Here is a 27,909-nt window from a genome sequence, read left to right on the forward strand (position 1 = left end):
GAAAGAGAGAGAGAGAGAGACAGAGAGAGCGAAAGAGAGAGAGAGAGAGAGAGAGAGAGAGAGAGAGAGAGAGAGAGAGAGAGAGTGTGTGTCTTTAGTCTTGCTCTTCCAGGAAGGGATTATTAACCAGCACGCTGCCGACATATGAAGGGAAAACACACGCAGACAAAAGAAGTTTTCACACCGACAGCCGCGCTATGGACCCGGCCAGCAGATAAAGAGGGAAAAGCGGGGCTACATGAAAAAAAACAACTTCTCCCACAACAACAAGCCGCCGAGCAGTCGGACTGCTTCTTCTTCTCCTCCTCCTCCTGCAGCCGCTGTGTGGGTCTCCGTAGGAAAGAAAAGGAGATAAAGCGGAGAGCACAACGGAAAAGTGGAAGGAGAAGGAGAGAAGTTGACGGGAGATAATGTCTGAATCCTCCTCCGCTGCGAACAAGGTAACACAGTCGGGCTCGTTTTCTCCTCTTTGTTTGCCCTCGGCGGACACTTTGCACTCAAAGCTTTTAATCCCTCATAGTGTGGCTGTGATATAGAAATATATATATATATAGCATATATATTTGTACAATAGCTCAGTATCACCTCTCTTCCAGACGTGTGTCTCGGGCAGCACGAGCCGCTGTAGCGCCATTCAGTTGAGGCGCGTTTGTTTTGCCAGTCATCTGTTGCTCGCGGCTCCACGCTCTTACTTCGCCTCCACTACACTGATGATGGGAAGAAGTCGTGACTGTCTGTGACACGCGAAACGTTTCATTTACCGCCCGGCATAAAAAAAATACAAGAATAATAATAAAAAAAAAAAAAGTGATCAAAGCCGGTGGGCGAACGTGTTGTAAACCTCCACACAGCGCGTTTCTGAAAAGGTGGGCAGTGTACGTGGAGCATCATCAAAAGGATTCTCGTGCAGTCACAACCAAACAGTGGGCACCGAGAGGAGCTGTTAAACTCACTGTTACACAGGCCTGTAACGCATGGAAGGGATATTATGATGGGAGAGGGAGTCTCTGATTTAAAACAACAACAAACAAAAAAATGAATGGACAACTCTTTTGGGGATGATTCATTGTCAGTTAATGAGGGAAAAAATGCCAAACATTTTCCTAATTCCTGCTTCCAGATGTGAGGATGTGGTGCTTTTCTTTGATTTTAGAATATTTGGGGGTTGTCAGACTAAACAGCACATTTGAAAACAAACCTTGGACCCTATAAAACTAACCTTTTTCACATTTCTGTGACATGTTATATACTAACTGGCTAATTGATTAACCAAAAAATCAATTATATAAATTAATCAATAAGGAAAATAATCATTAGTTGCAGCTTTACTTTTAAATTAGTATTAATAAGTGAATATTTGGGCTTTTGTGGCTCCTGGTCAGGTGTAAACAACCTGAACACACTTTGTGCTTGTGGTGGCATGTGACATTGTGTTTGTAATCTGAATGATCAACCATTAATTAATCAGTAATGAGAATAATCCACAGTTGCAGCCCTACGAAAATGGAAAATCCTGAGGGATTCAAATCAGCAACGATCGGTACAGACTTGCCATCAGGGCTGAAAAATGTATTCATAATCAATGGATTGTTTCCACTTGGTAATCAACAGGCAAATATTCACTGGTTCAAAGGATTTGCTGCTTTTGTGTGTTTTCTGATGTTTTCAGATATTTAAAGATGTCCCCTTGGGCTCCCAGAACCTGTGACAAGCATTTTTATTTTTATTTTTTGGACATTTCATTAATTAAAAAAAGAAATGGACAGGTTATTCGTTAGCTGCAGCCCTAATAGGAAAATCCCAGACCAGAAACGTTATTTGGGATGTCATAGTCAGCCTGAAATAACCAAAACATATGCAAGCTGCTCAGTGACATAAAGTGAAACATGGTGTTTTGTTTGTGAGGGATGTCTTCTCATTACTGAGTCTGATGTCACCGCTCGACTGCAGTTGCATGCTGAAGAACGATCAGCACTTCGCTCTGAGAAGTTTTCCACCACAGCTGCGGGTTGACAGGACTCCCCCTCACCTTCACACTGCGGCCCAGTTCTGTCACAAACCCCCTTTATGCCTTTTATCCGCAGCGTCTTCATCGCAAGCTTTGTCCTGACTGGCCCCCGTCGCCTCGCCACTAGCCTGACCTTTTTATGAATTTTTAGAGTGGACATCAAGCGGGGGTAGAGGAGCCTTCGCCTCTAGAGAGGAGGAAATACAAGACTTAAAGATTATTGCTTGGCTTCCACAGGAAATTCCTGGTGCATGCAGTTGGTGTGCAGGTCTGAGAGAGGCTGGGTGGTGACAGCAGGCTGAAACTGGAGGGAGAAACGGCAAAAAACTAAACTTCATTTCCTCAAGAAACTAAAGTGGCTTCATGCTCAGCTCTCATTTGCAAGAAAGGAAACCAGTCAACAGATAATGACCACATACTGGAAAACCTCATACCTTAACCTAGATTCAATAAGTGTGCTGTACAATAGAAGAGCTAGAGTGCCTAAAATCGCAGTGTCCCGCAGAGGGCTGCAACTAACATCTGTTTTCATTCTGGAAAAATGTGCTTATTATTTCCTCAATAATTGATATATAATATATAGTGAAAAATGCCCAATACAATGTCCCAGAGCCCAAGGTGATATATTTGAATAGCTGGATTTGTCTAATATCCAAATATATCTAATTCAAACTCACATGAAACAGAGAGAGGCAGCAAATCTTGACATTTGGTTTAATAAAATACTTACTAAATCTCATTTCACACGGGAACACTTCACAGCTGAAGGTTTATGTTCTACAAAACATCCAACACGCTCACCTGAATACCCTCAGTTCTGCCTGGAGATGTTATTGGCATTGCTTCAGGTGCGTCTGTGGGAAAGAAAGTTGGGAAAACTGGAATTAATAAAGTGCTACAATTACTACCAGTTGTTGCTACCACATCTGTCCTGTACTGAGCCTTAAGAAAAGGGACCAATATACAGCCTTTTAAATATATAATCTCAAAGCTTTCGAAGACAGAACTGAAACATCTGGAAGGAACAACATAAAAAATATGAGGTTATCATGGTACAGTTTTCCACGACAATTTTAAAAATGACCCTCATTACGATCACTATTGACTTCAAAACAGAAAATCCATATGTGTGATTTCCCTTCACTAAACTATGTTTATTCGGCTGCGGCTTGAAATTATTTTCATTATCTGTTAATTATGTGAATCTGTCAATCAACTAACTGATTAAACGACTAATCATTTCAGCTTCATCATAGATTAGTCCAAAAATCTATTAATCAGGCAGCAGCAATTGGACTGTTTGTCAAACTAAACAATCAATCTGAAGTCCATCCATCCATTAACTATACTATCTCATCCTTTGGGGGGCCGCGAGCGGCTGGAGCCAATCCCAACTCACACCTCAAACTTAAGATTGGCATTAATGTTCTGACATTTTAGAAACTAATCGATTCATTTGAACAATAATGGAGATCTGCCAGTAGTCACCAGTGTGCCTAGTGTGTACGGTAATTAGTTAATTAGTGCTGAAAAGATTAGTAGATTTATTGATTAGTTGACTGCCAAAACATCAACAAAAACAAGGATTATAGAGGAAATGTTCTGTGTATCGAGCAAGAATGTCAAATATTTGCTGGTTCCATTACAAATTCAATATTGTAAATTTTAAATGTTTTGACTAAAAGACATCAAATTCTTGGAAATTGTGATGGAAATGTTTTTTGAAAATCCAGCGGTGTTGTTACTGTGCCACCAATGCGCTTTGAAGACGTCGTGAGATTGCCGCCTTTACAAACAGCCCTGGTTAGTTTAGGACTTTAAAAAAGCAACACGTGCCAAAGCATGTATGGCATTCTAGATATTTGCCTTTCCAGAATGTGTCTTCACAGCCCGACCAATTATTAGAAGTAGACACTCCTCTGTGTACAGAGATGAAACCAAGGCAGGAGATGTTGTGGGTGCACGGCGAGGTGAGGCGAGTTGGCGTGGGGCTGTTTGGGTTCAGGGCTGGTGCGTCTTGGAGCTTTGTGAGCCATGCTTTGTGTCTCTGTGTCTATTCATAGCAGGAGAGGAGCTCTTTCAGTCCTTCCGCGAACCCGCTGCCAAACTCCACTTCCTCCCCCGTCCATGCTCCCGCCGCGAGGCCAGCCAGCCGAATGGAGGACGAGCCTGCCAGGCTGCCTGCGCACCTGCGTGAGTCACACACTCTCTCTCACACTCACACACTCACTCACACACACACACAAACACACACACACACACACACGCCCAGATGAGCAGTGACTCTTCCACACTCGCCCATTTGAACAGGGCGGATTGATTTTTGTGAGTGTTTTTAGCATCTTGCACTGTAAATGTTTCTGTTTGGGTAAAGCGGTAATCTGGGAAGTCAGATTTTTTTATTGTCTCATCCCAGTAATTGCCTGTCAATCAAACTGGGTGGGTGGGATTGTGCCATCTTCCTTGGATTTTCTGTAGATCCAGTTTTGAGCTTCTGCAGGTGGTGATATTGGAGAGTTTAGAACAGCAAACACAAGCTGAAGACAGTCAGAGCCAGAAGAGTCAACATGAATAAATAAAAATGTTTTGCGAAATATCACTTTAATAGTTAAAACCCATCACATCCAATTATGACAACTCACACACATCATTATCACTGCATGAGTGCCGGCCCAGTCATGCCGGACCTCTCAGCTGGGAGGCGTTGAGGCAGATCCGGGGTCAGACACCTGAACTGTACACGCTTCCACTGGACCAGAACTGACAGACCTGCTGCACTGGAATAACCAACAGTTACGCAGCAGTCGGGTTCAGATAATGTGCAGTTGAAAACACAGCAGCTGGGAATGATAGAGGAAGGTGGGCTGACAAACTGATAGCAAAAGGGTTGAAGAAGTGGCGGGCTGGCGTAAAGGGACTAAGACTCCTGCACATTTCTGTAGGATTAAGAATGTAATCCACTTAGAGAAAAACCTTAAAACTCAAGCGTAGGACATGGATGCAGCTCATCACAGTTGGAAAGCCAAACAGAACAAAATTGTGTCTGAACTAACGATTATATTCATCTATGTATATCTGCATGTTTTCTTCTTCAAGGATCAGATTTTAATTTAGCCCATTCAGTCCACAAGATGTTTCCATGTCTTCAGACCATTTAATCAGAGGTATCAGCAAGGTGAGGTGCAACTGCATTACAAATTGGTGGCTAATATTAGCTAATGTTAGCAAACTTAAGATAGATATTCTACTTCTATGTTTGCATTGACCCCTTTCCCACAATTGTTGTTCGTTTTGGTTTTTTATTGGTATTTTGGGGCTTTTTGCCTTTATTGGAAAGGACAGTTGAAGATAGACTGGAGGGACACGCAGGAAAGGGCCACAGTTTTTGCAATTCTCTTTTGTTAACTGCACCAGCAACCATTGACATAGACGGTATGTATACGTCACTCAGTACTGCTAACCCCCCGGCTTACATGAACATGTCGGACTCAATGATAAAGTAAAATAAAATGGCAATTCAGTCTGATTATCAGACTCGGTCCGCATTAAAGCTAACCTATGTTTCTGACCACTAGTAGCACTATGGAGCATTGTGTTTATGAGCGGGCCCCTGTTTTGTTCCTATTGCACATGACAACGTATGTGGGAACACAGACACAATTCACATCCAGCATTTCACTTATCAACTGTTGGTGGCAGTAGCATGCCAACAAATGCTGCAGTGAGCCAACAAAGGCAGTGAAGAAGAAGACGGCTAGCAAGCAAACGTAGATGTGAACAATGCAGGATTTAAAATATTTAAAAAATTGTCTCTGCAAATGACTCACAAGGAAGGAAATGCATTCAGCACATACCGTATGTTAGAGCTCCAGGGAAAGACACAATGAGTTTGTGAAACTCCACAGGGCACCTTTAATATTAGACATGCTTGATTTGCAGTCGTAAACACCGGTAGATTAAACTGGTATGAACAGCGGAGGATGAAAAAACAAACAAATATGTCATGATTAGCTACAGGTAGTGGCTGGAATTATGGGCGAGAGCATAAACAAGCTAACTGGAAGTCATGTGCCATTTGTTTAGAAGCACTGATTGTCTATTTATTGGCAAGGACAACTTTTCCCCTTTGCGTCAGACCAAGGAAAACCAACCGTAGCTCTGAGATGTTCTTGAACTGAACTTTCTGGTGTTAATTGAACCAAGCAAGGAAGCAAAGTGGGAAGCAAACAGTGTGCGGGTGAGGCAGTCTAGGAAATATGTCTTGAAAAGGTGTAACCAAATGACATGAAGCAACACTATGACATTTATGGCTCTCTGAGGCTTTGGTTCGGTTGCATTGGCTCACCTTTGCTTAACCAATCATAGAAGAGGCGGGGCTGGAGCTGTGCCAAGAGATAGGCTCGATGTTCAAAGAGTAACCCTGAGCTTCTTTGTCCATGCGCCAGTCAATATTTAACCAGTTTATTTATTTTTTTTCTAGCAAGTGTGAAGTTCAGGGCTTTGTGGGGGGGGGGGTTGCTGAGCTGGGCTGCTCAGGCTGAGGCTGGATGAGACGCACAGGAAACTCCCTCAGCCCACTTCCTCTTCTGCATTGTTGCAGAAAAAGGAAGAACGCTCAACAGGTCCGTGTAGAGTTTCCTGTCGAGTAAACCGATGGGTCAGTTCACATCCGCAGACATGTGGAAGTCCTACTTTGTTTTAATCAGATTTCAAACACAGTTCCTCACACACATCTGCAGGTCAGGAAAATGTCTCTTTTTTTCTCTCCTCAGTGTTTAGTTTATGGCTGCTGCTGGTCGGGATCCACTCTTCCCCCCTCAGACAGACAGCAACATGTCTTTGTCACCACGCAGAAAGTCTAAAACACCTCCGCTTGTCCTTTCTCCTCCTGCCTATCTAAACACACGTGTGCTGGAAAACAAGCCGTCCATTAACCCCCACACTCAGAGGGAGTTCTGTCCTGAGGGGGGAGAGGGAAGGAAGAGAGCAGGGGGGAGGAGGAGGGAGGAGGGAGGAGGAGAGGGGGGGGAAAGACAGAAAGAAAAAGAATGAGGGAGGAAATTGCAGTGTGGGCAGAAATCCGCCTTCTCCATTTCCTGGGGAGGAAGTGGATTAGATCGGGGAGAGTTGCAGCCTGCACCTCACACTAAAGAATGCTACCAGGCTAGATTTTAACCCTTTCAGCCAGACATCACTGTAACACAATGGGAATAACTAGTTTTCTTTTCTAATAATTCCCTAAGATATATTTTCATTAACTTCCTTTCTATGTATTTAGATCATTTTGCTTAATCTTTTTTCTTTTGGTGTTTTTCGTGTTTTAGAAGATTTTTCATATTGTTCTGAGTATTGCGTGTTGTTCTCTGAAGCACCAAAGCTTCAGTGAAATAATTGTAATTGTTTCCATTCCATAGAAAAGACATTTCAAGTAAACGCCTTTGATGAGAGATAAGACTTATATGTTCCAAATACAGTTTTTTCCCAGGTTGCTCAAAATTCATTTAAAATACAAAACATTCATAATATAATAACATTAGATGTATATACAATGGAAAAACGTCTAGATGTGTATAAAATAGATTTAACAGAAGGTGAATTGGGGGTTCTAAGCACAAATGCAATACTTGAATTAAAATGGAGTTGCTGTTTTACATTACAACCAATAAATAGACTGTAGAGAAAGGCGCCTCTAAGTACTTATTACCATGTAAACACAACAACAAATGACAAGCATGGAAATATAAAGTAAAGGGATATTTTGTGTGTAATATTTTTAGTTTATAAAGAGAACAATATGTGAAGTCATAGCTAAACTGTATTTCAAAAGCATTGTACTTCCACAATGTGATTCTGAATCAAGATTCGCTCGTGCAACATAAAACAGTCAAAAAAATGTCATTAATAGTTGAATAATTAACAATGTTTTTATTGTATAATATCTAATAGGAGATAATAACAACCCCAGACAGATTGTTAATCAATTCAGCTTGTTCTGCTATGGAGAAACACTTCCTAGAGCCTGTGCTGGTTGCTAGGTAACCGCATGGTGACAACAAGACTACAGGAAGACACTAAATAATCGTAAGCACATAAAACCCATAAAATTAGTCATTTTCAAACTTTCTCTTTGTTCAAATAAAACCAACAATATGTGACGTGTTAATTACAGAGTGATGCTAACCGTTTCCCTCTGCTTTCAGTCTTAATGCTAAGCTAACCGTCTCCTGGCTGTAGCGCCATATTTACCGCACAGTTATGAGAAGGGCATCAATCTTCTCGTCTAACTCTCAGCAAAATGTTGAACTATTCCTTTATTCATTCTTTCTATTTCCTCGGGTTTATTGTGTCGTTAGCATGTTTTATTTGGGATTTTTGTAGTAGAGGTAGAGTTTTATTGTAGTTTTATTGTAGCATACGTCAATTATAGCTAAGAAATAGATTGAGCCGTTAGGGCAACACATGAATTACACAAGTGTTTGTTTTTGCACGTCAAACAGATCATTAACATATGTACAGCTTCAAGCGGCTAGCGGAGGAATGCTGTCAACCACCCGTGATGTTTTGTTTGTATTCTGTCGGGACAAGTACTACAAGGCCCGGGAGGGTTTTCTTTGCTGACATTAACCGGTGAACTGGATTTGCAAGGTCTTAATTCAATCGCAATCTAGGCAACATTGATCGACATGGCACCCACGTATTCGAAGCATGACGCAACTGAGCGCTAGTCAGTGGGAAAGCAGTGAATTATTTAGAAGCCCAGAACACAAGGTGTTCCAGTATTATTTTACAATAAACATGCATGAAAGACAAAGAGCAGTAAGAGTAGATATATCTTACTGGATGATTTAATAAATCTATGTCCATGGAAACAAGACTGGCTGGTTTCCTTGGTGCGTGTGTGCGCTCACAGCTGGGTTTGCACTATGCATGCTTGTACGAGTGGGTGGATGAGTGTGAGTGAATCTTGTGTCTTTGTGCAAAGCCTGCCAGAGGTAGTGTAGGTGTGTGCGTGTGTGTGCATGTGTGTATGAGTAAGTTTATACACAGTAAGTGAGTGTGTTACCGTACATGACTGCAAACCCCCCTCACTAGCTTCCTTTGGTCGGTCTCTCTCTCTTTCTTTGTGGTATATTACCCATTTTACTGTGTGGGGGAATTGGTGTTATAAAGTGTGTGTGTGTGTGTGTGTGTGTGTGTGTGTGTGTGTGTGTTGTGTGTGTTTGGTCTTTCTGAGGGGAAATTTCCTGCCCCTGGAAGCAGCTCTTGTCCTCAGGAATTTCCTGAGTGGGCAGACAGCGCTTCCTGAATAAATGTTGTTGTTGTTGTTGGTGTGTGTGTGTGTGTGTGTGTGTGTGTGTGTGTGTGTGTGTGTGTGTGTGTGTGTGTGTGTGTTTTAACTGGCTCTCTTTTCTCCTCTGAAAGGGAAACTGTTCTCACATGCCAGCAAGTGAGCTGAGCGCAGCCCCCTTCTCTTCCTGTTCGCGACACACTCCACATGGCGATTCTAACAGAGGGGCGGGGGGGTGGGTTTGCTTTACTCTAAACATCACAATGAACACACACACTCGTATTACTGACTGATGGCGCGTTGATTTCAGGATTTAACAGTACAAGGCACAAAAGTAAAAATGCTCTTCCCCTTGATAAATAACCAGTTAATGAAATCTTAAAACTTCATCAACAGGCAAATAGCAACATTGATTTAAAGGGACTTGATTTAAAGGGATTTAGTATTGCACTTTTATGAAGTTGGGGGTTGGGGTTTTATGGTCTAAAATCATAAACCACTTCCCATAATGCAACACCCACATCTATCAAACTCCTTATCTTTGCCTCAGTTCCATACTATGTACTACAGTATATGTGCTTTACTGTCATATACAAGCTGAAAACAGTACAGCACATATAGTGTCAATAATAACGGGGCCGGTTTAGCGTCGTAATGAGAAAGCATAGAGTTTTTTCTAGAGAGTTTTTGTTTAAGCATTTATTAGATAGAGATAGTGGAGATTGACAGGAAACAGGTTGAGAGCGGGAGATGACATGCAACCAGCGTCCCCAATTTACATGTCTAGCTGGGGACGCTGCGATTATGTGGTGCATGTTTGAACCACAAGTCCACCAAGCCTCCCCCTGAAAATGAAGCCCTCTAATGTTTTTTTTTTTTTTTTGTTTTCCATAGACATCTTGGACTTGTCTCCCCGCTAGCTGCAATCTATTTAAATGTTTTGCAGCTGTGAATAGTGACTTTTTGAGTATACTCCAGCATGAACCCACTACAGATTTACAATTAGTATGTAGTTTGGAATTGGGACAATGTCTTTCTGTTATAAATTTGAAGTTTCCAAGCCATGATGAAATTACTCAAATGACGTCACTTACATTACATGTAACCACAGGATAGACATTGTACAACGGTTTTCACATGTTGAATAGAACTCGCTGTGACTTGTAAATTGGTTCAGACCTGTAAAACCACTGGCGTTCCCCTTTTAATTGACAGGTGATTTCTGGGAAATGCAGTGTAGAACTACTGCAACCTGGGACCAACTTTCCAGGAAGTTATGTTTGAGATGAAAAGGTAGTGAAACGCTGCCATGAAAGCTTTGCATTAGAAGTGTTCCCTAAGTGTTACACTGCACAAAATGCTGACTTCACTTTCTCCACATGGATAGAAAACAAAGAGTATATACAGTGCTTACAGGGTGTGTGTGTGTGTGTGTGTGTGTGTGTGTGTGTGTGTGTGTGTGTGTGTGTGTGTGTGTGTGTGTGTGTGTGTGTGTGTGTGTGGGGGAGGGGGGTTCAGACAAGCATGGGCTTTTTGATTTAGTTAACAAATGTCTTTGAAGCTTCTGCATTTAAAAAAAAAAAAAAAAAAATTGGCTCTTGAACAAAAGGAAGAGTGGCAGTTGTGCTGGATTCAGGAACTAACCTACAAGAGCTGGCTTGCTCCTGCACTCAACAACAAGCTATCAAAAACAGGTCGCACTACTTCCTGGCCATAAAAGTTCTGTGTGATTGATGATCTGTTTTATGTTTGTTTTGACTGGATGAAGTCCAGATTTGCTGGATGGGGACAGGCACGTGCATGCCGGTGGAGGAAGCAGAGGATGAATATGAGAGAAGGGGGGGGGGATTTTTCTTGACTGAAAAGTAAAAGTGTGTGTGTGTGTGTGTGTGTGTGTGTGCGTGCGTGCGTGCGTGCGTAGGTGGATTTTCCCCTGCCACACCCACCTGACAGGGAATCAATGTACAGAGAGGCACACAAAGTGAGGGGAGATGAATAGTGTGTGAGGATTAACTATGGAAATGTGTTGCTCTCATACCCACATGTCCCTGAGTCAGGGTGTCAGAAGGTCATGGCCAACCCCCCTCCTCCTTCTCCTTGTCCTTCCTTCTTCCTTCTTCTTCTTCCTCCTCCTCCTCCTCCTCCTCCTCCTCCTCCTCATCTGTCTGGATAAAGAAAAACTCTATTGAGATAGCAAGACCAATATCCGCCTACTTCTGCTTTGAGAGAAAAGGCAAACATTTACTGAAGAACTGAGTGACTAAGGAGCTTTGGGTTTGGAGAGCAAAGTCCCAGCCTTACTGATGCAGAAATGCTTTTTTTATTTATTTAGTTATAGTTCATTCAGTTCAGGCTACGCTGAAATCCTCTGTCTGAGATTTTTAAGTGCATCAGTCGTGACTTTGTGTATATTTAGACAGTTGAAAGTAGTTTCCAACAGAAAACAATATATGAGTCTTTCAGATTCCAGTTATGACTCAAAATACCGCATATGTGCAATTTTGTTCCAGTTTTTCAAATAAAGAGAAAGGAAATACGATGACGCACTAGAAAAGCTGAAAACATCAAACACTCAAAATCAATACGTGACCTTTGTTATGCTACAAACTAACAGGGAAGAGAAGCTAAATTAACATTTAGTCCTTTCAACACATTTACACTAGCTTCCCCTCAGCTGTGTCCCAGTTTTCTACTATATGCCCTTAGCTTAGCAAAAACACTGATGTTCATGCTAACATTGTAATGACAGCATCTCTTAAAAAGGTGTCCCAATGCTATATGACATACTAATGCTGTTCTTACTTAGTTATAAGATTAACTAGCAGAAACACTAATGTTGATGCTAACATTGTAATGCTAGCTTCTGCTAAAATGAGAGTAGGGTCATGATAAAGCTAGCTTCACCCAGCAGTTTTATCACCCTCTATGCCGTCACAACAACCATTATCATATGTAAGTGTCTTCTGACAAAACATTATCTATGGCAACTTCAGTCTGGATTGACAGCAGGTAGTATATAAAAAGATATAGCCCACTGTTGAAATGACGGCCAGTGAACCAGTGAAAGTCAATAAAACTGTGCTCTCTGAATGCTACCGCTAATTAGACAATTTCACAAATCGTGAGCAAAAATTGTTTTCAAATTTGACCACTTTGTTACTTTTTGGATCTGTCACTGGAGCGGAAAAATGATAACGAATAGTTGATTAATTGATCAACAGAGAATGAATCAGCAACAGTTCTGATTATGAGTTAATTATGTAATCTAAAAAATGTCAAAGATTGACTGGATTTGTTCTCTTTCTTTGTAACTGACATTAGAAAGTAAGACTTTTGGGGTTTTGAACTGATGGCCAGAAAAACCTTTGATTTAAAGACATCATCTTGGGCTCTGGGAGGGTAATTTCTCACTCTTTCCAGACATTTTATAGACTAATAGATTAATCGAAAAATGATGATCGTTAGATGAACTGATAATGAAAGTAATCATTAGGGGCTTGCCTCGCTGGCGCAAAACCAAAATTGTTTCAGTTCCCAATCAGAAACAGACTCAGAAATGAACTTTGTATATCTTTGCTAACCTTGGATACAGCTGTTAACATGTTTTCCCCCCGAACTGTGGACCTTTTGGGGTGGGGGTTACAGTTAAAAGCAATTTTAAGTCCAAGTCCAAGTATTAAGAGGGAGTCATTCCAGTTGTCAGCCGGGTGAAAATAAGCAGCAGTATTGCAGTGGTGTGAGTGTTGGTGAGACGTTCAGAGCTAAACAGAGATTTTGGACGGGACCTTTAAGCTTCACAGCAGGACGGACCTCATTAACTCGTCTGGCTGGAAGGGGAAGTGGAGGGCTTCTGTACCGCAACAACGAAACAAGATACCAGTGATCTCATCCTCCTCTTCCCTTCATTCATCCCAAGCGCTTATGAGTTGCCTTGGCAACTTGTGCGCTCTGTGTGTGTATGTGTGTTAGTGAGCATGAGCGGGGGCCTGAGAAACCACAGAGTGAAAATTATGTGTCATCAGAGAGGATTAGGAGCCCACGGTTTAGTCAAGGGTTTGGGATCCTGCTGCTGTCGTGCTTGACGGTTTTATTCAATGTAAACACACACATACTCAGAAACACACACACGCACATATCTACACTCTCTTGAACACTGTAAACCTGAGATGCATTCAACAAAGGCAGAGACGGATGACAAGGAAGACTGAAATTGATTTTCTTCCTCTAACCTGCAAAAAAAAAATCTGTAACAGATTCTCGGACAAAAAAAAAAGCCTAACCAGAAAGGACACATTTATCAGCTCAAGGAAGTGTGTGAATGTGTTGAAGGAACAGAGTGTCAGGGTCGAGGGTGCTCTCTCTGTTCTCCTTTCACTCCCTGTCCATGCCATACATTTTCCTTTCCACCTCTGAGTAAGCAAAGGATGTTTGTGTCTCACTGCAACAGAAAGTTTCCCATCATGCTTAGAATCAGTTCCTGTCTAGATCACATGGATATGAGATACAAAATAAGATCCTGAAACTCGCAACTTTAATGTGACTCAGGTTTTGTTGACTTGCTCCGCTATGTTGGTAGGACAAAGAGATACGTCAAGGGAGAGAGGAGAAATTGCTGAGTTGATCTTTATTTGGAGAGACATCTGAATTGATTTAAAACCTAAAGATTCAGACTGTAACTGAAATTGGTTGTAAAGACAGATTTGTATGTACAGGACAGTAATACATTGGAGCTCTTGTTTGTCTGCCATCAACTCTGGTTCTTGTAGAATTCTTGAGTTGGACGCAAAACCATTCATTTTTATACCATGCTGCAGTAAATCTGATTACATATCTCGTATGACAACTGTATTTTGTGTTCTTACCTAGTCTTTTCTTATAAACAGCAGACTCATACACTGACTCTGACTTGAGCCAAGAAAATTAGGATTTAGGACTTGACTTGGAGGATCTGCCCTGATACTTTACTGTGTGAAACCTAGACTTGATTTGTGAGCGATGTAGGTGAAGTACAAAGAAATCTGATTTCAGTCAAAGACTGGCATCAAAAAAAAAGGAAGACTTGTGACTTGACAGGAATTCATCTGCCTTAAGACTTGAAAATCAGGTCTGCCTTGAGGAATCAAAACCATGATTCTTTACAAATCCCAAATTCTAAGTTCTAATTTAAAACTGGCTATTAATACAGATCTGTAGCTCAATCTACCAACTCACGTGGAAGGACTTACTGTGTGAATAGAAGGCTGCAGGATATATTTTTGCAGGCCAACCCGGGGGTTTGCCCTGGTTTCTTTAACAAAAAGACAGTGAGATTTTTGGATTATTACAGAGAATAAGATGTGTTAATCTTGCTGCACATATTGTGTAAGTATCATAATCTTCACAACTTTTATGATTTCTGAAGCGTAAATGCAATTGCCAGAAGTAAAAAGTAAGGCTATGAACAAACTACACCACGGTCGCATGGCTTCACCGTCACCACCGCTAAACGTCCAACTTGTTGGAATCTGGAGTTAGTTTGCGTGAGTGCGAGGATAAACACAAAAGGCTGTAAAAGCAGACTAGTGAATAGATACGTGTCTGTGTTTGGCAGCAGGCATGGAAGGGTGCGTTAGATATGTTGGAATAAGAGTACATCAGGTGAGTGTCGGCTGACTCGAGTTGACTGCCTGAACTAGCTTGCTGGCTTCGCTTCATATATTAGTTACACCCTAGAATAGGTATGAGCAGTCAGAAGAATCAGATATGAGCATGAATTTGGGGCTGAGCGCGATGTCCCACTCTGTGAGATTCATTTGAGTACTGGCTCGGTATCTGTTTCCCTTCCTGCTTGCCTTTCCTTCCTCTTTTTTTGCATCATTGTTTTGTCCTCTTCTTCCCCGTCATCACCCACTATCCGCTGCTGCTCGACATCACTCTTCCCTTTCTGTTTTCACTCTTCCTTTTCTCGTCTGTGTCTTGCTGCTGTCTGTTAATAACCCTCCCGGCGTCGCTCTCTAACCTTACCGCAGGAAGTTTCCTGTGCTGAAACAGAGCCCACGCTGGATTGCTTCCTGCCAAAGTGCGTTGTGGGACACGTTTGTTTGGGCCCCCTTCTTCCTCCTCCTCCTCCTTCTCCTCCACCTCCTCCTCCTCCCTTCTGCTCCCCTTGTTGCTTCCTCCTTTGGGCTCTGTGCAGATGGCTGAGGCCGGCAGACCGGATCTCGGAGGGGTTTTGGCAGAGCAGCACCTCTCTCCGGCCCTGGAGAGAGCATACCGCAGCCATGACCTCGCGACCCGGGCTGCACTGCTGCCCGCCCCGGCCTCGCCGCTCTCACAAGTCAGCCACGAGAGACGAACGTACAGCTGGTGCATTCAGTGCAGATGGCAGCTTGATTCAATATTGATAGAAAGTCAATGATGTAGTCAGCTAGGAGTATTCCAGTGCATCCAAGATCTATTCCTGTTATATGGCACAGTTAAATTTAAACAAAGTTATTTGTTAAAGCTACAAAAGGGACACATTTAAGGTAAAAAAAAAACCTCATTCAAATTCAAATCACTGGTTTTTGGAGAGTTTGCTTACCACTGATGTTTAAAGTTACCTATACTAAAAACAAGCAGATTTACATGCATATATATTAAACGTATTAAAGACTAGAGATAATCCTTGCTATAATTTCTACTGTGGCCAGGAAGCCGATGCTTTGAAAAAAGGAGAAAAATATGAAGAAATATAGTTCCTTATCTGCTCACCACTAGCTCCTGTGGTTGTGAAACACCTGTATCCAGTTCCCTGACACTTTCTTAGGATGTCTGTTGACAAGCTGAGGGTCAGAGCTTGACAGGCTGTAAGCTGTGCTTCAGATAACCCAGGCCTTCCCGGGCTTATCGGCAACGCTCGTGCCACTATCTGAATACAGAGGACTAGAAGGGAAGGGGAGAAATGGGAATCTGACAAGCTAGACAGGGTTTCATTTTATATTGATTGCTCCCTGTGAAAACTTCCTCTGTTTGACGGGTGGGGGGAGCTGAAGGGGGAGAGGCCTGAAAGCGAGCACAAGGTTCCTATTACTTGTGTGACAGTGACATTGGCGGCCAAAGATAACAGCTGTCCGACTCCCAGAGGAAGTGTTTGAGGCCGGGCGATAAGTGAGATGTAAGAAATGAGTAGTTATGCTCCGTGTGGGTGTCATGGACGATCTGAACGGAGCTGTACGGCACAAGACTGTTGTTTGTGTGTCTGTGTGTGCATGAGAAAGAGAGAAGGAGAATAGGAAAAAGAGAGGGAGGTGAGTCTGAGTCATAGTATAAATCATTGGGTTACACAGAGAGTGCAAAATGATACGATGAGGTGGCAGTATCCATGTTAACCGAGATAAATAAGGGTCAAAAGATGTTATGTGTAAGTCTAAAAATACAGACCCTTTTATGTCAGGAAGTATATCAAAAGAAAGGATTTCTAAAAAGGTGAGCGCTGTTTGTGTTTTTTTAACCATGATTTTGTGCGCCCGCATTGGCAGGTGCAGAAAACCAAATACTTTGAATCTAATCCACACTGCAACATTTTATGGAAAAAATGTATTGACTATATTTCTGGATAAAGTTGGTGGGCGTTTCCATTTCTCTCCTGAGGCCAGCGTTACCTTCACATGTTAGCCTTAGCATAGTGGTTGCTGCTGGTGTCAAATTAGCAAATGTAATTGTGTTTCTTTCTAGGTAAGCTACTTAGTTAACCCTAACAACATAAATGAATTAAATCAAATGTAACTGGCATTTACACTTTTATTTAGATTTCTTTTTTGCCATTCTGCCGCTAGCTAACTAAAAAAGGTTTAAGCTTCAGCTCCAACCAACTCCAATAAGATTATTTCTGCATTCACAGCAGATCTGAGAGATGTTTTCACAACTGAAATCCTTTCTACACAGCATTCAGATGACACTGAGCTTTTGTTCCGATTTTTCTTCACACTCCGCTCTATTCTTTCCCCGCTGCCTCTGACTACGTGCTGGTCATCAGTGCAGATGTTTTACACTCCTGTTCCCACGGCAGTGAAAGAAATATTTCAGAGTGCGAGGGAGGAGAAAAAAAGAGATACTGTCATTGCTGTTTCCTCTGCTCTCTTTCCCTCCATGTGTCCTTGTCCGTTTATACACGGACTAATAAACTGTCCGTTCTCTGATGTGCCTGCCTGGAGTTCAGAGAGCAAAGAACAGCATAGATCATAGCAGATCAAATAAAATAACAGTCTGTCTTTCTCATATATCCCCCTACCCCTCCTTTTTTTTATCCTTGTGATTCATTCTGTATTCTTCCTCTTAACCTATCATCTTTTAATCTTTTATTCTAACCTCCTCTCCCTTTCTGACTCTGTCTCCTCCTTCATCTTTTTTTCTTTATCTCTGCTGCCGTTCCCGTAATCACTCCCTCCTTTTGGCTTTTATCTGCACTTCCTCAATATCCTTTTTACTGCCTCTGCCTCCTTCCTTCCTCTCCCCCCCTTCCCCTCCTCCTTTCCTCCCTCCCCATCACCCTCCCCTCCTTCCTGCCTTTCCTTCTTTCTTCCTTCCTCGCCCCCAACCCCCCGCCCGTCCTTCTGCTTCTTCTCCACTGAGCTCATCCTTCTTCTGTTCCATCCTTTCCCCTTCACCTCCGCTTTGTTGTTTCTTTTCCAAACCCTGGTCTCAATTCACTTTCCTTCATCCTCTTCCTTCCCCCCAAATCCTTCCACCTCCAGGTTTGCAGCCAGTCTTTTGGAGCAGGGAGGATGTGGCCCAGTGGCTGCGATGGGCAGAGAAGGAGTTCGCCCTACGGCCGATCACCAGCGGCTCTTTCCAGATGAACGGCAAAGCCCTGCTGCTGCTGACCAAGGAAGACTTCCGCTACCGATCCCCCCACTCCGGTACTCTTTCCACCTATTCATGAATTTATTGGAGATATAAGAATAAATTCCAGGCTGGGAAAAGTGGAGACATAAGTAAAGTTTTACAAATGAGTCACTTTTATTGATTGCATTTGAAAATTTTTGTGTCCAACTGGAGCAGGAGCCAAGCTGGAAAAGGAGACCTACCAAGAGAGAGAGAGTAGTTTTAGATCATGGAAACACTCTGACTAGTTGCAGAAAAACTATGGAAAATTGGTGCAATTATACATAGCTCATTTTCTAAGGAAAAAAATGGCACCTGCTGTCACAGAAGGGACTGATAGGACTAAATAACATTTGAAATGGATATTGTGGGGTCCTCAGAGATAAGTGAAACACATTATGAATGAGCATCTATGACCACATTTTGTCTCATCAAAGTTTAAATTGTGCTTGTCCTTTGTGCTTTGTGGATTAGACTAATATTATAGTGTATTTGCACATGAAAACCTGTTCCAGTGCAGCTTTAAAATCAATGTGTTTACAGCAAAACTACACCCTTTAAAAATCAATAAAGTCAGCTGGAGCAGAGGAGGGAAGGCGGCAGTGTCAGGCGACAGTGGAGGGAGGCAGCTGTTACTGCGAAGCTGCCGGGGGAGGAAGTAGGAGACGGTTGATCAGGAAGTACAAACCAACCTCAACTGTTGCCCTGGCAACGCCAGCGGCCAAGAATAAAGCAAAAAAAAGTTAACTGTTCTCCTTTGCAGAGTTTTGGAAGCCTTTCTTTTTTTTAACAGTAAATGAAACAGGATTCGATTTCTGTTTGTGTGTCCTGGAAATATTACACTACACACAGTCAGACAGGGTGACAGTGTTGGTGGTGCAGTTCTAGATGATAGTCATAAGAGTAGGATGTAGTGAGTGATCAGTATTGTGAAATATAGAGATAAACCCTCCACGGCCTGGAAAAGAAATGTCATTTTAGGTCCAAAATAAATGTGTGGTAATTGTATGGAGGACTAAAAATGTGGAAATAATGACAGAACAAAAATATTGATGTTTTTAAATAAAATAAAAATTATTAAATTAAAATATTTATACTGTTTAATCAGGAAATAAATAATGTATATTTCCATATACTATATATCACCTTATACAGTATATCTCAATTTAGCTCTCTTACTAGTTAGTGGTGTATAAAGCAGTGCTGTATGCCCCTACTGATATTGGATATCTCTAATAATCTTGTAGGTCGCTATTTATTTATTTGATTATGCATTATGTTTTTATTTATGTATTTAATTCAAATTAACATTATTTTATTAACAGCTTAAAATCTTTATTTAGTTCAGCATTTATTTATGTATTTGATTTAAACATTGATTACTTGAATAAGTCCTTTTTAATCCTCCGTACAATCAAGCAGAAAGTAAGTAAAAGTTGCTCTGTTCAGTTCAGTATATATTTCCTACCAACAGAGACCCGATGTGTCCCTTTCAATGATATTACATGTTGTGAGAAATAATCTGTAGTTGTAGAGAGATGTGGCCCAGCTGACAGCTGTTGTCAAGCTCGTTTCCATTTCAACTTTCATATCCTGTCAAGAAATTGAGTACTGTGGAAAGAAATGGAGAGAGTATGATTCATCGCCGCAGGTTTTATTGGCTGGTTTGAGTCGCCTCTATATGACACTGAGATAATTTTGTTGTGAAATGGTTTCATGTATCAGCAACTTCAGATGTAGAAACAAAAGCCTAGTTTAGAGATACAGAGAGAGATAGAGCTGTCAGTGATTGATTACATTTCGATAGTGCTAGTTGTTTTGGCCCGGTTATCAGTCACATCAGAGTTTTTTGGTTGGTGATGAGTCTGTTTCCTCCTTTGGGGAGTCAGTCCCTGCTGTGTGCCACTTTTTTCCTTTTGTAGAAAGTCTAATAATAATATTTCCTTGAATGGCTTAAGCTTACTTCCAATAACCAGCCGAACAGTTTGTAAAGCTCCGTCCTGGCTTCTTGTTTCAACCTGAACATGTTTAGTGGGAAACATGTAAAGACAAAGAGGGAGTTTCATATATCAGTTATGACTAACTGTAACATGGCGGGACATTTTCTCCTCTTTCTTTAATTTAATTTATTTTCTTCATATATGCACGTGTCTGTGTGTGTGTGTGTGTGTGTGTGTGTGTATATAAATATAAATATATATATATATATATATATGTGTGTGTGTGTGTGTGTATGCAGAGTCTAGTCAAAAGTTTAAAAGTAACATTTTAAATCCAGAATCAAAGCAAATTTGAATGCACCAGGAAGTAGGAATTTTCCCTAAACTGTAACTCACTGCCACAGGACCAGAAAGTGAGAACTGAAAGAGGTGTGGGTGTGTGTGCATTGTGTGTGTGTATTGTGTGTGTGTCTGTGTGCACTTCCTTGAGATGAGAATCATTTCCTTGTTATGGTAAGCCTTTAAAAAAAAAAATAATCTTGAAGGTAATGTGTGATGGCAGTGTGTTTAAAATCACACCCACTGTACCTGTGGTTATTTGTTAACCATGGAAATGCTTTGTGCCGCCGGGAGAGGAGCTGTTGTTGTCGGTGTTGAGGCAGAACAAACAGCTGTTAATCATTCAGTGAACTTCCTGCTCGGGCTTTGTGCCCTGTGTCACCACTACTGTTTAACCACTTAAAGGAGAATACCAGGGTCATATAGAGCGACGACCCATGTACTTGTGTCAACATCAAGTTCATGTTATCCGCAAAGTAGCCGAGCTTTACAGTGGGAACCTGGGTTTTTAAGGGATTTTGTCCTGGGGTAAACTGCCACTTCCATAGAAAAGTAGTAGAGAATATTTAGATTCAGCACATTTGAAAGATGGAGTATTTTGCTCCGTGGAAGGAAAATGCTTCTTCTGAAAGAGTAAAGCTTATCTGTGAGGGAATCTACACTATTCTTTAGGTCATTAGGTCAGGAAATATTTTTCTAGTAACACCAAGTCAGTTTCACGCCCTGTCCTGAAAACCATCTGTCCAACGTGGTGTCTTCCATTATTGCTCAAGCTCCCTGCTGCCTGGAAAGCAGAGGGGAAGAAGAAGGGGGAACACGATTCTGTGGATGACGCCAACACAAATTTCCCATTTTATGCAGGTGTAAAATGCTACTGGGAGAAGTATGCTAACCTTTGACCTTTGGACCCTTGCAGGGGACGTCCTGTATGAGCTGCTGCAGCATATCTTGAAGCAGAGGAAGCCCCACGTGTTTTACCCGTCTGCCTACTTCCCTGGGAACTCCTTCCACTCGCTCCCTGAGAGCGCTGTGCAGCACCTGAAGCTTGAAGGTCAGTCCAACCAACGGGATTTCTTCTTTAATGCACACATCTCATACATTTTGATGCACAGATTATTGGAAACTATGTTCTTCCATAAATGGTTCCAAAATGATTGAATTCTGTTGCATTAAAAATATACGCTTTCCTCACAGTTTCGCTCAAAATTATTTTCCACATTCGTTCAAGAATGACTTAAAACCCCCACGACCAATTCCCCTTCCAGCATCTGTGAGACTACTCCAGCTGTATCTAGCAGCCACGTCAACAAATAAGGAGAAATATCGAATAAATAATGTTTTCAGTAGCTCATAATCGATCAGCCTGCAGCTTTACACTATACATACACACATACATATAACTGTCATATAACTGTCATCTACAATCAATACATTTTTACACCAATCATCAAATGATCAGTAAAATAAATTATTACAGAAGATATTATATTAAGAGTCTACTTGATATGTAGACATTAAGCTACTTAGCTAAAGTAGGCTAACTTCAGTATAATAGCAGATATTGTAATAGTATAAAATCAGTTGTTCTGAGGTTTTTAACAATGGTTAAAAAAAATGTAAAAAAAATGCAATGCTGAAATATTTTTGTCAGAAAAATAAGAGCCGTTCAGGTACTCTATGTCTATGTACCTAAGCGATGCTGTTCATTTGATTGTAAATGTAGATAATTTAAGATAACCTTCTCATAAAGATAGTGTAAGACTGTATAAGTGCAAAACATCAGTCGGCCTCTTTCTTCAAAAGCACAGACGCCTTCACTCAACACCCGTATTTGCTGTTTCCAAGGAAGTAATGATAGAGTTCAGCGAAATACCCGAGACTGTTTTTCTGGCTCTGATGTGAGGAAATATGACACAGCAACAATCAACATAACTTCACATGTTGACAGTAAAACCTGTTCCACGAGGAAATGCTGCTTTATTTAAACAGACTGCAGTACAGCACAGCGAGCTGCTCCTGTTGTTTACTGCACTGATTGGTTTGCTGCTGTTTAACACTTTGTATATGTGTTCTTCCACTGTGTGTGCATGGAGGACTCGGAGAAATTCAAACTACTTCATAAAACAGAACTTTAACTACAACTCATCAAAAACAATCTGCTTAACTGTAGGACGTTAGTGACACCTAGTGGTCGTTTCTGTGTGAAGCAGGCAGGCCTTAAAGCCAGGAGCTAACCATAATGAGCATCTTTTGACTTACTGGAAGTGGGGGCAAATTATGGCACAAGTTGGGAAACAGCTAAAAGCCACAATACACCACTTCATTTCATTTCATGCTCTGTTACTCACATTTACTGCTGGAGCTTTTGGATTGTCTTCTTTGGACAGTCACAAATAGAGACAACTTGAGGCACAAGCACAATTGTACAAATAATTATATAATATTGAATTTGACACTATCAGGTGTTGATTCAGTTCTGTGGTCCTTTTTGAGGCCGGAGTTGGTCCCAGTCTTGTTCTTGTATCACTCTGCTATTTATATCCAATATCTGTTTACTGTTGGCACACCTGTTTGGCAAACACAGAAAATGGTGTACACCCAAAAGCTTGCCCAACATTACTGCAACACTAGCTTCAGGCAAATGAAGGAATCCACACACACATTATTTATTGTCTCAAGTTAATTATGATTTTAATATCACTAATCTGCTGATTCTTTTATAAATGACTTGGAAGAACTAGAGCTGAGGAGGGCGTCTTCAGGTTGCTTTTTTGTTTGACAACCAGTTCAGAACCCAAAGATATTCAGTTTAATATAACGTAAGACAAAGCAAAGCAGTGAGAAGCTGTCACCACCAAACGTTAACATTTCTGCTTTAAAAAGGATTCATTGTTGTGAATAAAAGTGTGTAGCTGTAGATATTTATCACACCTTGTTTTCTTTGGAATTCCAGAAACGGTACGACGGGCGCCACGTGGTACAGAGCCACTCCCCCAGCATCCACCAACCATCGAGCTGCGGCACCGCTCCCGCTCCCCCCACCATCCCACCGCAAGGCGATCCCCTCCGGAGCCAAACCACCCCCGCCCTGCCAATGAAGACCCCCTGCAGGCCTTCTCCCAGCTGCCCGACAGCAACCACCACCTGCCAGAGGAAATGTACCCTCTGTCGGTGTCGCCGGCTGCGCCAAACGGCCGCTGTGCGACGCCCCGAGAAGCCCCCTGCCCGGGGAGCCCTGGAGGCCAGGAGGCTGCCCCTCCTCGCGTCATCCAGCTCATGCCTAGCGCCATCATGAACCCCCTGCTCCTCAGCCCGAACAGGAGCGGCGGGGGTGCCGCCATGGACTTCAGGCACAGCCGAGGCGCAACTCCCTCTCAAGCGACGCTCGAGAACGGGCGCGAGGGGAAAGTCCACAGCCACCACCATCAGATACCACTGGCCCAACATCAGCAGCAACAGCAGCATCTACTGCAGCAGCAGCAGGAGGAGGCGCTCTACAGGAACCACGTCATCATGCCCGTGTCTCCTCCAGAAGAGCAACAGATGCCCATCGGACGGATAGCAGGTGAGAGTTAGCCCTCACAAGGTTAAAGGTTAAAGCCACACGAGGTGGTATCTTCATAAACACACCTTTAGTCACAATAGGAGATTAGTTCAGAGACTTAGTTACTCATCTGGTCTCTTTGGTATTCTGTGACAGAAAGCATCACAGATAAAACCACCGTCTGATTCAAACTGGCTGTGTTGTCCTTGCAGACTGCAGGCTGCTGTGGGACTACGTCTACCAGCTCCTGTCAGACAGCAGGTACGAGAACTACATCCGCTGGGAGGATACTGAGAGCAAAGTCTTCCGCATCATGGACCCCAACGGCCTGGCCAGGCTCTGGGGCAACCACAAGGTAAACACACAGACACACAGACACAGACACAGACACACACACACACACACACACACAAAAAAACAGCAAAGGGCTCCAGGTGTTATTGTTGTCGTTGATCAGGCTGCAGGTGGCTCAGTGAGCAGGGACATCCCCACTGTCATTCCTAGAACAGTTTAAAGGTCCAGTGTGTAACATTTAGGAGGCTCTATCGGCAGAAATGGAATATAATATTCAAAGCTATATTTTCACAAGTGTGTAATCAACTGAATATAAGAATGGTTGTGTTTTCGTTACCTTAGAATAAGCCCACTAAATCTTGCACACCAGTCCTTTAAAGCTGCACATTTTTTCTATCAACAATGACTCAAAAGAATGTGAAATCTGTTGATCATAGTGATGAGTTCAAATAAATATCACGCGACTCTGCAGTGCACCTTTAGAGTTTTTTAGCCCACTAAGATTCTACGGCCCACAAACTCAGACGTTCTTCACAACCTTGTTACCAGCTGCAGCAGCCAGCTGTTTTCAGCAAGAAAACCTCTAATAAAGCCAGCAGAGAAACAGACCATACACCACCTGCTACCTGCTCTGCACCACACAGCAGACAGACAAAGTTAGCGACTAGCTGGTGAACACGGTGGAACATTTAGCAACTAAAGAGCCAGATATTTCCCTCAGGAGTTGGTGGAAAAACAGAGCTTCAAGAAGAGTGTTTACAGTATTATATTCACTGGGTGGTCAGAAACTTCAAATGAATGTTGCTCTCTCTGCTGAAGGGGTAAATAAGCAACTGTTTGCCAACAAGCTAGCCATATTAAATGTATTAAGTGATAATGTGTCACTGCTGTGTTTGCAGCCAGTTTCTGCTGCCCCCAAGTGGCCAAAACGTCTGACTGTACAGATCAATAATATCATGTTATTACTGCTAATGACACTTTTATTCTTTCTTACAGAACAGGACCAATATGACGTACGAGAAGATGTCGCGAGCACTGAGACACTACTACAAACTGAACATTATCAGGAAAGAGCCTGGACAAAGACTTCTATTCAGGTATATAAACTTAAAGGCAGTTTTTCCTGCTATTCATAAAAATGTGTGTTACTTGCCAAACAGTAACTAAAGACGGAGGTTGCAGTAAATTACAAGAGCTGTTTCCTTGTTGCGTTCACCAGGTTCATGAAAACTCCAGATGAGATAATGAACGGACAGGCGGACCGGCTGGAGCACATGGAGTCCGACACAGACGAACAAATCTACATCAAAGAGGAATGCTGAGGAACTCTGGGAGAACGAGTCCATGAACTACTTACTACTACTACTACTACTACTACAGCCGCTGATGCCTTTCAGAAGCAGCCTGAACAATCGTTGTTGAATCTGGAGCGTGTGGACGTTTGCTCGTATCAGTCCGACACGGGCAGACGCGAAATCTGATCTCTCTTAAGATTGCCTTAGGATGATATTTTCCTGAAGTAGAAAAGAAAAAAAGCAAACAGCATCAGTTGTTTTGATTTTCCCGATGGACCGAGCTGAAAGGACTTTTTAAGTGTTCCCTTTTATCTCTGAATGAACTGCAAAAGCCAATCACTTTGTGCTTATGTCACTTTTATGATTTTTTTTGTCTGCTCACATGCATTATACTATGGAATTTTGCTGTTTGTAAAAAGAAAATTGGGTGTGTGTGCGTGTGTGACAGGAATGTTTTCACCATGGAATAAACATTTTTGATCAAACTGTGTTATTTGTGTGAGGAGTGTACTTAAAGCCCCCCTCCACTCAGAAGTCAGAGTTCCTTCTCTACCCTACAGCGTGCTGTTTGGATGATGAATGTTAAGAGTTCGACTCTAGAAGGAGGCTTTTACATTCATCTGCTGAAAGTGGAAAGTTTCTCTGAGCTCATTAAAAATCAGGTTTTAGGGGGCGGGGCCTACCAGCATGATTTGTTACACCACAAGTCATTTGGAAGTCAGTCCTGGTCCAGTATGCAACCTGTACAGTGTGATGTGAGAATCACTGAGAATGGACTTCACAGTCAGGTAGGAGACATCTTGTCTTTATATGGATGTGGAAATTATACTTACTATACCATAAAAAACATATCAGACACACATTATTGTTCCAAGTAGCCCATTTGTTTGTTTTTGTTTTTAGTACATGTCTGGAGGGGCTCTTTAAAATGTAACATTTATCTGACCACTGATCAGTTTTCTTTTACTTCCTGAGGAATGTCGCTGATGTCTGGTGAAATGCATCAAACGTCCACACGATGGCAATACTGGACAACTTTTGGTGAGGAAAGGCGGCAGTGGGTGCTGTCCACAGTTCAACAGTTCACCAAACACAGTCCACAGCTTCTCCTTTAAAGGGTCACTGATGGGGTTAAATGAGTCTGCGGTTCTTTATGTTGGAATTGTGGGAGACTGAGGAAATAATCATATTTTGGGAAAATTGTGATTTTTCTTTGCTTTTGTCAGAATTGATGATGTCTCAGTGGGGAATGATTTTTGATTCACTTTCGAGCTCAATGAATCAAATGCAGTTTATTACTTATTAATTACCATTTCAGTGTGGTACTTCACTCATTTCTTGGTTACGTCATTTTTGCGTTATGCTTCTCAAATGAGTGATTGTGTTTTTAGTCTTCTGACAAAATCTGAATCATTAAATGTTCTATTTTGTGAATCTTTATTCTTCAGATGTCCTAATGAGCCTGTAATGATCGTGCAGTTTTTGTTTGACAATATCAGTTTGGATTCATTAGCACATTGAGGTTCTCTGACGAGAAAAGCAACGCATGCTTCTTTTCGGATCAGCCATTGAGGCATTCAAATAAAGGAGGTCCAGTCTAAGAAGGCTATGAGACAAATCCTTGCCAGTAATCTGGATGCTGTAACGCGTTACCGGCGGCGGTAGCGACGGTGCGCTGTGCGCTGTGCGCTCCGGAGTCTCCATAAAAGTTAGTGCGCGCAGAGCTGAGCTGTCAGACTGAGGAGAGACGCGGTGGAGCAAAGACTGAGAGGCTGAAGTGATTGATCAGGATCGATCCCACTTTGAGAAATTCATCTGTTCATTATAGGTGCGCTGTCTGACCCTCTGGGGGGGACTGTCTCCCACCGAGGGCGCGCCGACGGGACGCAGATAAAGCGCGTTATCTTCCCGAGTCTGTGCGGGGCTGCCGGCTTTTCTGGACTCTGTCGGAATAAAAGAGGACAGGGGAGGTTCGGGTGCGGGAGAATCTCGGCTGTGCGGCGGATGAGGAGCCCACGCTGCCGCCTCAGAAGAACAGTAATCGTGTCTGATTCTGTTATTGCTGTTTGATTACATCTGAAGGAGCGGGGGACAAAAAGAAAAAAAAAAAAAAAAAAAAAAAAGCCCACCACTCCCGGTTTTCTTTTCCGCCAGCCCCAGGACGCAAATGTCTCCACACCACAGACACACCACTGGATTGTAGCAGCAGCCCCGCCGATGCTTTGAACGGGCGTTAAGGTGCGGGAAGGGAGTGGGACAATTACAGGTAAGAGCCGTTCAGGCGACACCCCCCCTCCACCCCCGACGGCCATTTATCTGCCCTCTTTCGGGGGTTGAGAGAGTTTCCCCACAGTCGG

General features: G+C 42.3%; 2 protein-coding genes and 1 long non-coding RNA gene across 5 annotated transcripts in view; 2 read left to right on the forward strand and 1 right to left on the reverse strand.

Annotated features, from left to right (window-relative positions):
- Positions 1-23: 23 nt before the first annotated feature.
- etv6 (ETS variant transcription factor 6) lies at positions 24-26,037 on the forward strand. 2 transcript variants are annotated; one of them, XM_051393105.1, is made up of 8 exons: positions 24-440; positions 4,072-4,201; positions 18,011-18,175; positions 21,336-21,470; positions 23,373-23,984; positions 24,176-24,318; positions 25,254-25,354; positions 25,477-26,037. In XM_051393105.1, the coding sequence occupies exons 1-8, from the start codon at positions 411-413 to the stop codon at positions 25,577-25,579; spliced, it is 1,419 nt and encodes a 472-aa protein (XP_051249065.1). In that variant the 5' UTR covers positions 24-410; the 3' UTR covers positions 25,580-26,037. The 2 variants fall into 2 exon arrangements, with proteins under 2 accessions (XP_051249065.1, XP_051249066.1); XM_051393106.1 differs by having other exon boundaries at positions 25-440; positions 4,075-4,201.
- On the reverse strand, positions 15,706-16,298 carry LOC127359231 (uncharacterized). Its single transcript, XR_007882622.1, has 2 exons — positions 16,029-16,298; positions 15,706-15,735 (listed from the first exon to the last, which is right to left on the reverse strand). It is a non-coding gene; the product is annotated as an uncharacterized LOC127359231 (long non-coding RNA).
- Positions 26,038-26,132: 95 nt separating the features above from the next.
- The window catches only part of LOC127359228 (chemokine-like protein TAFA-2), a 60,760-nt gene continuing 58,983 nt past the window's right edge, over positions 26,133-27,909 (forward strand). For both annotated transcript variants that reach the window (XM_051393110.1, XM_051393111.1), the window contains exon 1: positions 26,133-27,818. The gene's annotated coding sequence lies outside the window, so the exon portion shown is untranslated. The remainder of the gene's footprint in view (positions 27,819-27,909) is intronic.

Source organism: Dicentrarchus labrax, unplaced genomic scaffold (genome assembly GCF_905237075.1).
Source record: "Dicentrarchus labrax unplaced genomic scaffold, dlabrax2021, whole genome shotgun sequence".
Taxonomy (NCBI): Eukaryota; Metazoa; Chordata; class Actinopteri; family Moronidae; genus Dicentrarchus; species Dicentrarchus labrax.